At 34.5% G+C, this 13,066-nt stretch overlaps 1 protein-coding gene across 1 annotated transcript; it reads left to right on the top strand.

The window, feature by feature from the left end:
* Nucleotides 1-5,068: 5,068 nt before the first annotated feature.
* On the top strand, nt 5,069-12,704 carry LOC125838770 (uncharacterized). The gene is made up of 3 exons (XM_049517808.1): nt 5,069-5,598; nt 7,133-7,213; nt 11,917-12,704. Exons 1-3 carry the CDS (start codon nt 5,169-5,171, stop codon nt 12,333-12,335), a joined length of 930 nt encoding a protein of 309 aa, XP_049373765.1. The 5' UTR covers nt 5,069-5,168; the 3' UTR covers nt 12,336-12,704.
* The last annotated feature ends 362 nt before the right edge of the window (nt 12,705-13,066 follow it).

Raw genomic sequence — 13,066 nt, 5'->3', positions numbered from 1 at the left:
TGGAGTTTTAGAGATTGAACCCTCAAAGTATTGAAGCATAACTCTCTGGAAAATGAAAAATTAAGTAGATTAAAAGTTAAAGACTCCATTAACACACTTCCAAAAGTTCTCCTGCCTGAAATATGGACAAATAGTCCTCAAAGCGCCACTGTTTTTCAACAAAGGGCAAAGATCACACGTGGAAGGTCACCAGGGATTAAAAGTCAGGGGCGTAGAAGATCAGATACTATCCAAACAAAAAAAGTTAATACAAAAAGTAAAGATGCCTATGTAAAACTACTATATCAGTAATCCAAAGGAGAAGTTAAGTTGTTCAACAACAAGACATAGTACTAACAATTGACTTTTTACTAAAATTTCCAGCAGAAAATAAACATTAAAACGGCATATACAGAAGATTTATGAAGTACTTTGATGGTACCTCTCCTTTTTCATTTTCTAACTGCTAACTAGTAGAATAGATGGAATCACACTTGGAAAAGCAATGAACTTCTAATACAAAGTTTTGAAAGTTCACTTTCTTTGTCATATATCTCATATATACGACACTATTCCAGGAAAATGCCTACAAAAATTCCCGAAATTGTATCCACCTAGCAAGGAGTAACCTCCACGTTTGAGTTATATATGCACTAAAAATATTGATTAAGCAATTGCCCTTACATTCTAGCTGAAGAGGAGGATCCAACATTTAAATTTCATGGATTTAACCATTAGGTTCTTCCTATTGAAAACATTACACTTTTAAAATTATATATGAATTATGTATTTAAAATTGATCACAAATCAAAAGCTAGAGATCCTTTCATTTCATATGAGTTTAAATGATAAATTGTTCATCAGTTTATTATTAGTAGGATACCATTTTAAATATCCAATGTCGAGAACACTTTGTATAACTGTTGATACAAATGAACATAGTCTAAAGCAGATAAATAATACTAGATAGAATTTAAGAGACGATTGATGTTGAGCTTCAATCATCCTTGGAGTCCTAACGAAATAGCTAGAAGAAAATGGAAGAACTTATCATTATCACAAATATGGAGCCTCCATTGGTTGGATGCAAAAGTTAATCTTAAGTTCAAATATCGACTCTGAACTATAAAATAAAAAAGAAGATATTTTGAACAAGAATAAGAAAGAATTGATAAATCAGTGAAGGAATTTTGATAAAGAATGCACTAACCTTACCAGTATGACAATAACATGATTTCTCTTGAGTTTCATAGGGAGTTGACCATGGAATTCAGCAAAAGAAGAAACTGAAAACTTAAAAGAATGATGATCCTTTAAGATTCAATCTTCATAGCAAAGTCTGATGAGTCTATGAATGGATATGATTGTCTTAAATTGAAATAAAGCACGAGATAAACCGTTATCATGAACAAAGAGAATTTACAAAATAGTTATCTTTTTTCCTCTTTGCAGAGGAGATTATGAATTACAGAGATAGTCGTGAAGCCAATTTCAATTTTACTTTGAGAATCGGGACCCCATTTTTCATATGCAGGGTATCTCTTTACAAAGCAATAGTTACAATCAAGGAGAATAGCTTAGTTTTTTAAATGCTTAGAAGAATTAGTCATTTCTCCTAGAATTGAGGCTAACATAAGATATTTGCCAGCTAAAGTGAAACAAATTCTTAAATTGACAGATTTACTTCAAAAGGAAACATAATTTATTTAGTAGTTTAGAGAGCTTTGTTTAGAATTATATAATTAACACTGAAACAATATATTTTTTTTATGAAACACTGAAGCAATATACTTGAAACCTGTCTGAGTAAATGAAAATCATATTTCCAGTGAAATCAAGTTAATATGACATCAAACTGAATAACATTTGGTGAGATAAAATCACAATCACAATCACAATTTATGGAACGCATGATCTCTTTGTGCGAGTCACCTACAATACCTGGAATTAATTTTTCAAGCAAAATATTCTTCAAAAACATGAATTCATGATTTATAAGAAAAGATTAAGGCTTTCTTTGTCTCATTAAATAAAATGAGTGAATGGATAGTGAGAGTCCAAACTTAAATGCAACATTGGTCTGGGACACTTATTCCTGCTGGAACTGTCAAACATATTCTTAATAGACTCAGAAGGAAGAATTGGAAACAGTTTCACAAGGAACTTATTGCTGCATTGTGTGGAGCAATGATATACCAGGTTTGGAGAGCAAGGAACTGAAAATTATTTAAAGGCATCACTATAAATACAGATACGTCTGTGACACAAATTAAGAAGGAATTTGTAGATAGACTTGAGGTAGTTAAACGGTCTAGAAAGACGAATAAGTATAATTGATTGTTGGAGAGATTTGTGTAATTAGAGTTATATATGAGGCTTAACTCTCTTAATACCTTTCTTAGAGGGTGATTAGGGGATTGAGTGCTCTTTAGGTGTATTTGGTTTTTGTTTGTTAATGGTAATTTACATTGGTTACAAAAAAATGAGTGAATAAATACAACAATGTTACCTCAAGAAATTACTATTTTTGTCAATTCAATTTTAAACTTCTAAATTGACATAAAGTGATACGTACATTCTTAAATTTCAACAAATTTTAAAATAAGTACACTCAAACATGTACCAGTTGAAGAAACCCACTCAAAATAGAGTTTCACAATCTCAAATGCCCACCCAGGCAACTTTAAGTGAAAACAGAGTGAACAAAAAACCCTGAACGCAAGTCTTCAAAAAGACGGACAGAGAAATTAAAGGATGATCACTCTCTTTGTCAAACCCATGAATCAACATATGGAAATTATTTCCAAAATAATGTTGAGTGTCAGTGTAAAATGACAGAAGTAAAATATGAACTAAAAAGAGAAGGAATAGTAACCATAAAATAAGGAATGGCCAGGAAAATACTGCTTCCATCAACTGCTTGACTTCTGACTCAGAAAGTTTTGTACCCATTTTTGTAAGACCAACTTTCAATTCTTCAAATGTAATTGTCTCACTGTCATCAGTGTCTATAGATTTGAAGTGATGTAGTTGTATAGAAGAGTCGGAAAAAAGAAAATGAACCAGATATTCTATTCCAAGTCAATGTTCAATACTTATTATTGCATACATTTTCTTATGGCAAGCATGAAGTCAGATCAATTTTTGATATCCAAACTTTTATTTTATTATGTGAAAACAAACCAAAGTGTTATACAGTTTATAATCAATAGTCATTTTGAAAGATATAGAAATATTACTATAGAATTCAAAGATGTGTTATATTTTTTTGTGTAAAGACACTAAATCAAGCTTTCTGTTTATTTTTCTCTTTTATCACTGCACATGTTAAAATCAGTTTAAATGTCAAAAAAACACTTCTATCTAAAAGTTTTGAAGTCATTGAATCATGGTCAAGAAAGGTGGGAAGTTTAGAGATACAATCAAGTCTCTCATTGACAAGTTTAATTCTATGAATATAAGCATATAACATCTACATCAACATCAAAATAAAAAGGTTTGATCTCAAAATGTTAAGCCATGTCTACATTTTACATTAAAGACATGTGATTGACTGTGGAAAAAATTACATGGAGGAATAAAGGGAACAACTTTGGATTGTTTGTTTTTCTGCTCGAACTCCAATACTGGCCCCCATAACATGAAATTCACAAAAAAGAAAAGGAATAAACATCATTAAAAGATAAACTCTTCAACGAAAAATAAACAATAATTTTATACCGTGACATAAAATGTATCAAATAATTCAAGAGCTTTTGATGATAAATTCACCAGCTACTTCCTCCGGAGTGTAAAGTTCTCATTTCTTTGTCAGGCGACAGTTGACGGTGCAAGGAAAGCCATGGTCGTGAAGGTTGAACTATTTTTAATTGGAATTTGATTTGGGAATCAGTTGGATTTTAAATTAGTTTAAGTTACTTATTGACTGGCCAATAAATGAGCGTCACATCATTAATTAATTTATTAATTGGATTTAGATTGGAGTCCATTGAAAATAAGGGGAACGTAGGACCTAAAGGTAGAAGCCAAGGGTATTTCAGGGTCAATAGGTGTATAAAGGGTAATTTTGTACCATTTCCTATAGTTTGAGGGTATTTTAGGTCATTTCCGCATCTTTATTTTTAAGCTTTATTTCTATCGTAATTTTTTCATTTGGGTACCTATTCATTCCTTTTTGGGGAAAATCTTCAATCAATAATCATCTACGTTATATATATATATATATATATATATATATATAAGAGATGAAGTGGGAAAGCTTCCCTCGGTACAACAAGGGAGGAACCGGTGATTAACTTTTTTTAAGTAATGGGAAAAGACGTGTTCTTCTCTTTTTGGATTCACAATTAGTGCTATTGAATCTGCAATTAAGAGAATATCACAATTTTTTGAAAAAAAGTTCCGCTCAAGAATCCTTAAGTCATGACTACTATCAAAAACTATTATGAAGATGAATATTTCACATGGAGAAGTGTGCATATTTATATTGGATGTTTTTTGTTGTGCGATATGGTGGCTTCTGTGCAACTTGTGGCCCACACCTCCTATTTTTTTAGGGCAGTCGACATGAACTTTATTTCTACCCGGATATCCCATTCTACCGATAAGATGCTTAGTTGACTCCTTAACCTTGATAGGAAAATGAGTTATTCAATAATTCATGCATAAGGGTAAGGAACTTTGGATGACCTAATGCAAATGAATGTAAGCCTCGCTGCTCAAAAACACCCAATCTGAAATTTATAATTATGACAATTAATATACAAATAAATCATTATAATTATTACAATATGTAATTCATATCTTAATAATTACATCAATCACAATTACTAGCTAACTTTCCAAAGTTAAAAATCATGTCTAGTTTGGGAAACATAGTCAATCCTTCACGCATAAGATCACAAATTAAATTCATGCCATCATGATATAAATACAAAAGTTTAAAAAAAGCGAAGAGACGCGTGACCGTGCTAAATCTGAAAGCTGGTAAAAGCAACAAACTAACTTTGAATATACCATCCATCATCCCCAAACCCACCCGCACCAACTATCATTTCCATTTCCCCCTTCAAACCCCATTTTGATTCCACAATTTTCTCCTCCTACCAGCTCTCCAAATTCTCCTTCCCCTTCACAACTCTTCATACATACGATACATGCCTTTCTACAGTTGTTGAAGGAAAAAAAATATGGCGATAATCGGAGATGCACTCCGGCAAGCGTTTATGCCGAAGCACGAATACGAGTGTCTTCGTGAGGAAGACAAGGCATTTAATCGTCTTCAAAGGCCGTTTGTGATCTGCAGTTTAACCCTAATATCACTTGCTATTATTGTCTGTACTATTATCAGCTTGAATATAGTGTTTCCTGTCGATCCTGCCCGCCGGCCTTTCTGTGGTGACTATCGTATTCAGCCGCTTTCGATTAATTTCACTAATATAGCTGCTAGTGGTTCTGAAGGTGGTGGTGGTGGTACTGGTACTGGTACTACTGGTGATTCGGATAGTTTTCCTGGTGCGTTTTACCTAACGAATCAGGAGATTGTGGATTACTATTGGATGGTTGTGTTCATTCCTTCAACGTTCATTTTTGCGGTATCGGCAGTGTATCTAATTGCAGGTGCGTAGATGTGAGAAATATTTTATGTTTGAAAATGTGATAGCACATGGTTTATATGTCTTCATCTTTTAGGGCGATAAGAAGTAAACCTAATTTTGAGTTTGTTATTGAATTCGAAAACGAGATTGCCTGTTTCATATTTTTGGCCTCGCCGTTGCATCTAATTGCTCTGTTTAGCTTGTACTCTATGCGTATTCAGTATCAGTTTTTTTTAGTCAAATGAGATGTAAAATGAATGAATCTTCTTTTTGACTTTTGTTATTGCATTTGAAGAGTACAATGTGTATTTCCGCGGCCTTATTAGTTTAACTAATTGCACATGAGGACTTCGGAACATTATAGGGTAAATGTGGTTGTGCATCTTTGGATAATAGCACAAACTTTAAATCTGTTCACTCTTTTAGGGAAATAAGAAGTAATTTTTGCTTCAATCTAGTTTTGACCTTGTCTAAACATTCTAAGAGTAGAATGTGTATTTCAGTGATGCCATGACAGCTACACAGATAAGATAGTCAGGGATTTTATTGTTTTATTGTCTCTTCTACCTGAGTTATGCCTATTAGTTGCAGTTAGTTTTTCTGAGGATAGTTCCCCTAGATATTGTATAGAAAATGAGAAGTATAGACTGGACTGTCAAATGATTTGAAGGTTCACGATGTGTGAAAATGTTTATATAGGAAGACATCTCTGGTTATAATAAACTGCAACATGTATGTGAAATGGAAAAAGAATGTTTAGAAGCTATGAATGAGGATGTAGCTCTGAGACTGCATGTGAATATAGATAATTGATGGTTAACTCTGATTGAAGTTCTTTTTGATCAGTTGATTAACTCTGATAAAGTTCATTAAAATCTTATATTTCTGTAGTCTATGCTGTATTGGAATTTCAATGTCTCTGAAAACCTAACTGGACCTAGGCTCTTTGGGAGGCCAAGTTTATGAAGTTTAGAGATGAAAAAGGTTTATTTTTAGACTATTTAAACTTTAAAGGATATATGCTCAATCTTTCCTGACGAGCATAGTTTTTGGAGGCTAAAACTAACCTATTTTTGTTCAAGCATGAGTTCCGATATGGAGAATTTTCAAATTTGAGTCGCTCCTCGCACTTTGAAATGAAGGGAAGTCATATATTTTTCCGTCCTTTTAAATATAAAAATGGTCTCAACTCTCCTCATCTTGTAAATGTCTGCAAAAGTGAATCCTATCTCGGTTAGGAAGGGAAGGATGGAGATTGATGAGAATTAAGAATTTATTACACACATGCACGTAATGGGTACAACAAAAATACATTGGCAATTCTACTGCCTTCTTCTTTCCTCTGTTGTTTCTTTGCATCCAATCGTAACTGAAATTGGGGTGCAAATAACAGGATTGTGTGTCTGGGCTCAAAGTGTGCTGGTACCAGTTTTAGTTGTTTAATTGTATAAGAACTACAACTATAACTGACTTATCAGGAAAAAAAAGAAAAGAGAGAGGTAGAAGATGACAGTTTTCACTGTTTCTGCTTTATGAAGTGACTTCAAACTTTGCAGGTATTATGGTCGCGTATGCTGCTCCAATGAGACATGGATGCTTGAAGGTTGTTGAGAATAACTATTGTGCTTCCAGAAGGGGTATATTTCTTGAATTATATGTTTTCCTCTGGTTCATGTTACCTCCAATAAGTGTAGTACTCTAGTTATAACAATCGGTAGGGAAGTAAAGGCATTTAATTTTTCTGTCCTTCCAGAAAATATCTGATGTCGAAGGGATTCCTCGTTTACTTCCCTTTCCTTTCTAAGCTCTATGCATCAACTGTATTATATTATTTTCCCCATGAAACTGTGCCTCTTTTCACTGCATTTAAGCATAGCGCTAGTTGAGTGAATACTAGATTTTGTATTTGCCCGTAGGAAGGTTGCAAATAGATGCTGCTCTTGTAAATAGAACTGTTTTGGATATCAGCTATTTTGGGCGGAGAATCTGCGGCAGATTTGTTTCTGACTTAGACATTTCAAGTTTTCTAGTTCTGTGTATTTATAAATGTGGGTGATATCATGTTTCCTTTCAGGGATAAGGCTTTTAAATTATTGGTGTGTAAAAACGATCTTGTCGGGAATGATTCATGCTTGTAATGTTTGTGGATAAAATAATGCTCAAGAGGTTAAGGGAGCGTTTGGCCTTGAAAATTGTGAGTATTTGAAAAAAGTAAGTTTTTGTTTTCAAAGTGAAAAATGATATTTGAAAATTGGAGTTGTGTTTGGCCATGAATACAAATTGGAGTTTATTTTTGAATTTTTGAGAGTAATTTGGAGTGAAAAAAGTAAAACCAGTTTTTTGGTGTTTTCAAATTCTTGAAAATTCCGGAATCTTATGGCCAAACATGTTTTTTGAAGTTCATCACCAAAAAAAGTACAAAACTTCAAGGTCAAATGCCCCCTAAGTACCAAAACTTCAAGGTCAAATGCCCCCTAAGTACTAAAACTTCATGTGCAAAATCTATCTGAGCTGGTCCTCATACCAGCGGAAATTAGGTCCTTTCGCTGATGTTATTGTGCATCGATGAACAGATTCAATTGTTTTTCTGTCCGTTTGTTTTCTCTACTTTTTATCTGTGTTGTGGTATGTATTTCTATGTTCTAGCTGGTTTTAGGAAGAAAAAACCCAAATTCATGAGTTTGGTTGAAGAAACATCGATTCCTTTTCAGCAGTTTTCTTCCTTAACGGACTAGGGTTATTTAAGTTTGTTATACGAAATAAGGAGTTATCTGCAGTAGTACAAATCAAAGCTTAAGTAACCCACTGTTGTAGCAAGTTTGCAACTGCTTAAAATTGGAAGGTACAAAAGCGACGAGCTCTCAAAGATGTTATAATGAAGAGAAGTTTACCATACTTCCCATGATTGAATAATATTGTAATAACTATCAAACCTTTGCTGTACAAGTGTTTAGATGTCAACCAGAAAAATGTAGAGCTAGATTTTGTCCAAACCAAGTTGAAATTATGAAAGAACCAGTTCTTTCCGTGACTGGAACTTATAACTGCTCATTTTTCATGTATTCATGGAAGTCTAATTAGCTCTTGATGCTTTTTTTTTCTCGTCTAAAGTAATTACTATGACTACAAAGGAGACATGTTTGATTTACTTCACTTTGTGAATTTGGAGTAATTTATAAATAATAAATCTTCTGCTCAAGTATGACAATATCAAGGTATTTGAATAACACCTCTGATATCTAAGGAAAGCAATTGTCTGTATCTATCAGAAATGTTGCCAAGTAAGCTCGCGTCGTCTTTTTCTATGAGGTGGATCTTGCTAATACTTGTTTCATGTTAAGAGTTTTAGAATCTCTTGTTAAAGTGAAAGTTCTGGTTACTACAATCTAAACGTTGAGCAAAGCTAGAAGTGCATAGAAAAAGTAGTATTCCGAATGGAACAAGGCGAGAGGAATGTCTTTGGTGGTCGAAATTACAGCTGAATATAGATACTTTTGAGAAATTAGAGCAGAATATAATGAAACAATACATAATCTTGCAATAGTCCTTGTGTGTGGTTAATAATTTTTGCAATAGTCCTAGTGTGTGGTCAATAATTTACTCCGTTTGTCTCAATTTATGTGACACACTTTCCATTTTAGTTTGTCCCAAAAAGAATGTCACCTTTCAATAATTAGAAACAACTTAACTTTAAAATTCTCCTTTTACCGTTAATGAAATGATTATAGCCACACAAATAGCTAAGGGTTGTTTTAAATCACAAATTTCAAAAGTCTTTCTTTCTTAAACTTTGTGCCAAGTCAAATGGTGCCACATAAATTGGTATGGAGGGACTAGGGAGTAATATTTTATATCACGTGTACACCTTGCTATGAGCTTTTCAAAAGAATTTTAGATCATCTAAGAAGGAATCCATAACTTTGACCTGTTAGGACTATCTTTATGACATAAATGTTCTTACACGCTATAGGTAAAGCTAAAAATGAGTCGAGCTAAGGAGTGCCTTGGAAGTTAGATCTAGGTTATTTATACGAGCTGAGCTTGATTGTCAATGCGAGCGAAGAGCTAGCTTGAACTAGGCCGGCTTAAATTTCTGTAGGAAACTGGAGTGTCAGCTCAACTCAGTGTGTTCATTTTGGGCTTGAGTTCATTCCTGGAGATAATTTAACTTTGGGATTGTTCTTCAACTTGTCTGTGTCCTTTTTCTGATTTACTCTTTTGAATACAAAAAGTGCGTTCATAATATCTTGAGAAATTAGCTAAATGATCCCCCAACTACACACTTATACTTTATGGTGGTCCTATCAACCCCCCAGACTAAATAACCCCTTAAAATGCTATAACCAGTCATGTTTCTTGTGGTAGAAACACATACACTTGACATGTGCATTTCACCAATTTCTCCTTTTTTTTCATTTACTTTTTTCTCCTTCTTCTTCTTCCTTTCATCCTCAACCATTTTTCAACCCTAATTCTTTGTGAAAAATTTGATTTGGTACATATTGGGGAATTTGAATACGATACAGATGACATGAGGCTTGGGAGGACTTAATTTTTGTTGAAGATTTGATTGCCTAGTGCAGTTGCAGGGAAATGTGAATTCGCCGCCACCTCCATCCTCTCCACCTCCCCACCACTACAGTCTGAGAAATCTACACCACCATCACCAGCTTCCCCTCTACCTCCGCCTTTTATCACCTCCCCTGCTTTCACCATTAACTCTTCCACCTCCTTCACCTACTCAAAGCTGCACAAAAAATATTACTTTTGTCTTCTTCAGCAGCCATTATTCAATACCCATAAAAAATTTCAACTAAACTTACCCCCAGAGTATTTCCTATCTTGTCGATGAATTAAATGCAAATTAAAGCTCAGTCTTCTACAACAAACAAATCCAACGTAAACCCTCTTTAATATATAAAGTGATTGAATTTATATTTAAAAGTAAAAAAAGTGTCTTTCTTCAAAGAATTAAAAGCACTGTCCCGTGAAGACACGAAATCTAACCAAGAGAAGAAAAAGTCTGATAAGTGATTTAGATTAAGGGTTAATTAGGGGATGGACTCCAAAGAGGGAAGTAGGAAAATCTTCAAACTCCTACCATGGCAAATTTCAGATCAGAAAAATAGATAGATAATGAGAAAGAGAGAGAAAACAAAGAAAAAGGCCAAAGCAAAAGCAGATGAGAAAGAAAATAAAAAGAAAAAACAGTCAACTCATTCTCTTTGAGAGAGTGAAATGCACTCGCTATGCAACTCAACAGTTAAGGGGTTATTTATTTCATTTTAAAATAGTTCAAGTGGGTAATAGAACCACTGTTAAGTCTAAGTGTGTAGTTAGAAATCCAATAATAGGTGGGAGGGTCATTTGGCTATTTCTTTAATATCCTAGTTATTTGCTTAGTTATCACTTAAGAGTTTGGGGAATCAAAACTGTTAAGTCAGGAATAACTTACCTTTTATATCTATGGAGGAAACTGTTGGGTGGTGAATGTGTCTTTTTAAACTCTAAATGAGTCGATCTGAGCTTTCCAGAGTGCAGCCCGTAAATTATTGAGAGACATGGAGTGTAAGGTTTTATAAAGGAGTTGAGCTTGTGTATTTAATGTGGGAGGAAGGTAGAGGGGTGGGCCCATATACTCCCGGGAGGTACAAACCTAAGTCGAGTTGAGCTTTCATCATGAACTTGTTGATTCATTTACAATCTCCCAGTAATTGGTATTCCATGAACTTGCTAATAATATTGATAAAGGAGTATGAGGTCTGCAAAATGTGAGGTGGCAACTTCAGAACATATTCCATTTCTTTAATGCATTCTGAAGGTAAAACCAACTTGAACAGTATTAATGGATAGGATTCAGGTCCCAGAAACTAGGATATTTGAGCTACCGTTTATCTATGTAAGGAGAATTTTATAAGATTATTAACATGTGTGATAGAAGGTTTTGAATTACGTATGCAGAGACGGTTTAATACATTTGTTAGATATCTGAGTTTTGTCTGTTTCACTGCTTACCGTGGAAGGAAGGGTGCTCTTGTTTCCCTGCCTTTTTGCACGTGTGCTGGTGGGTAATAATTATGGATTGATTTACTCGTTTCTTTTCCTTTTTAAAAAAAATAAAATAACTGGAGTGTTCGGGACGGCTTGTGCGTACTTTGTCTAATTCCATGGGATACTTGCTACCTCCCATCATCACATGTACCGGGTAACTCTATCCACCAATCCACCAAGGCTTGGATAGATGGAGCACCTAGTGTCTTTTGCCTCCGCTGGGAAGATTGATTTATTCATTTTATCTCCTATTCTTGTGTGTCTAACAACTCATCATTATGTTTAACAGGTGGAGTGCGCTGTCTATCAATTCTCAATGTTGCTTTTGCTATCGTATTTGGTCTGCTTGCACTGTTTCTTGGTTCTACCCTTCTCACTTTGGGGAGCAGCTGCTCAGCACCCTTGTTTTGGTGTTACGAGATTGCTTCATGGGGGCTGGTGATTCTATATGGAGGGACTGCTTTCTTTCTAAGAAGAAAAGCTGCTGTAATTCTTGATGAAAGTGACTTCAGTGGGCGCAATCTTGGAGTAGAAATGCTTGAAGCAAATCCACTGGAGGTCACACCAGATGTAGAGAGACGTGTGAATGAAAGTTTCAAGGCATGGATGGGTCCTTCTTTCTTGTCCTCGGATGAGGAGGATGAATCTGATAACTACCAGGAAGTTCCATCTTTATCTCGTACTAACTCTAGCCGGCTAAGACAATAATATGAAGTTTCCTCCTGTTGGATGCCTCGAGCAGTGAATGAAATATTGTGGAAGGTCTAACTTGTGATATCTTACCCAATCACTTGCATAGCAATACTTTTGAACTGAACATGAGTGCTGCAGCATCGGTTCATTTTGGTAGAGCTTCAGGTTTTGTATAGTTAGTGTGAGGGAACATTGATTTTCTTGGTGGTGGAAGGCTGGTAGAGTTGGAAGGAGAAGCATGTAGGAACCTCGCAGTAATTGATTTGGAGTAGACTAACATTCATAGTATTCCTATGAGTGTTGCTTAGTTGTTGATACTGAATTTTGGAGTAGTTCCTTGTAGTTGTCTTGTCCTCGTACCACTTGATATATAAGTGTTGAAATCTAGAACGAGCACAAATTAGTGTATAGCATCTATTTTTGGATGATATACAACACAGCTAAAGTGATACAAAAAATATATCATGTTTTAGTAATTTTTCCTATTTAAACGAGTCACCATATTACATCATCCAAATGGAGGAATAAACAGCTCTAATACTGGATTCTTGAGGGAATTACTTTGCAAACCCAATTTTTCATTCCCTAATTGCTAAATGCATCTTGCTGATGAATATTTAGAGGTATATCACTCAAAACAGTTCGAGAAAGCAAAACTTAGCATAATGATTAAAGATTGTTGATACCATCGTGTGTGGCTTAGCCAATTCTTGAAACAAACTTTGTCATGAAAATATGAATTTACT

This window comes from Solanum verrucosum, unplaced genomic scaffold (assembly GCF_900185275.1).
Source record: "Solanum verrucosum unplaced genomic scaffold, falcon-dt-bn FXZP01000182.1, whole genome shotgun sequence".
In the NCBI taxonomy this organism is placed as follows: Eukaryota; Viridiplantae; Streptophyta; class Magnoliopsida; order Solanales; family Solanaceae; genus Solanum; species Solanum verrucosum.
This window is presented reverse-complemented; position numbering and strand designations above follow the sequence as displayed.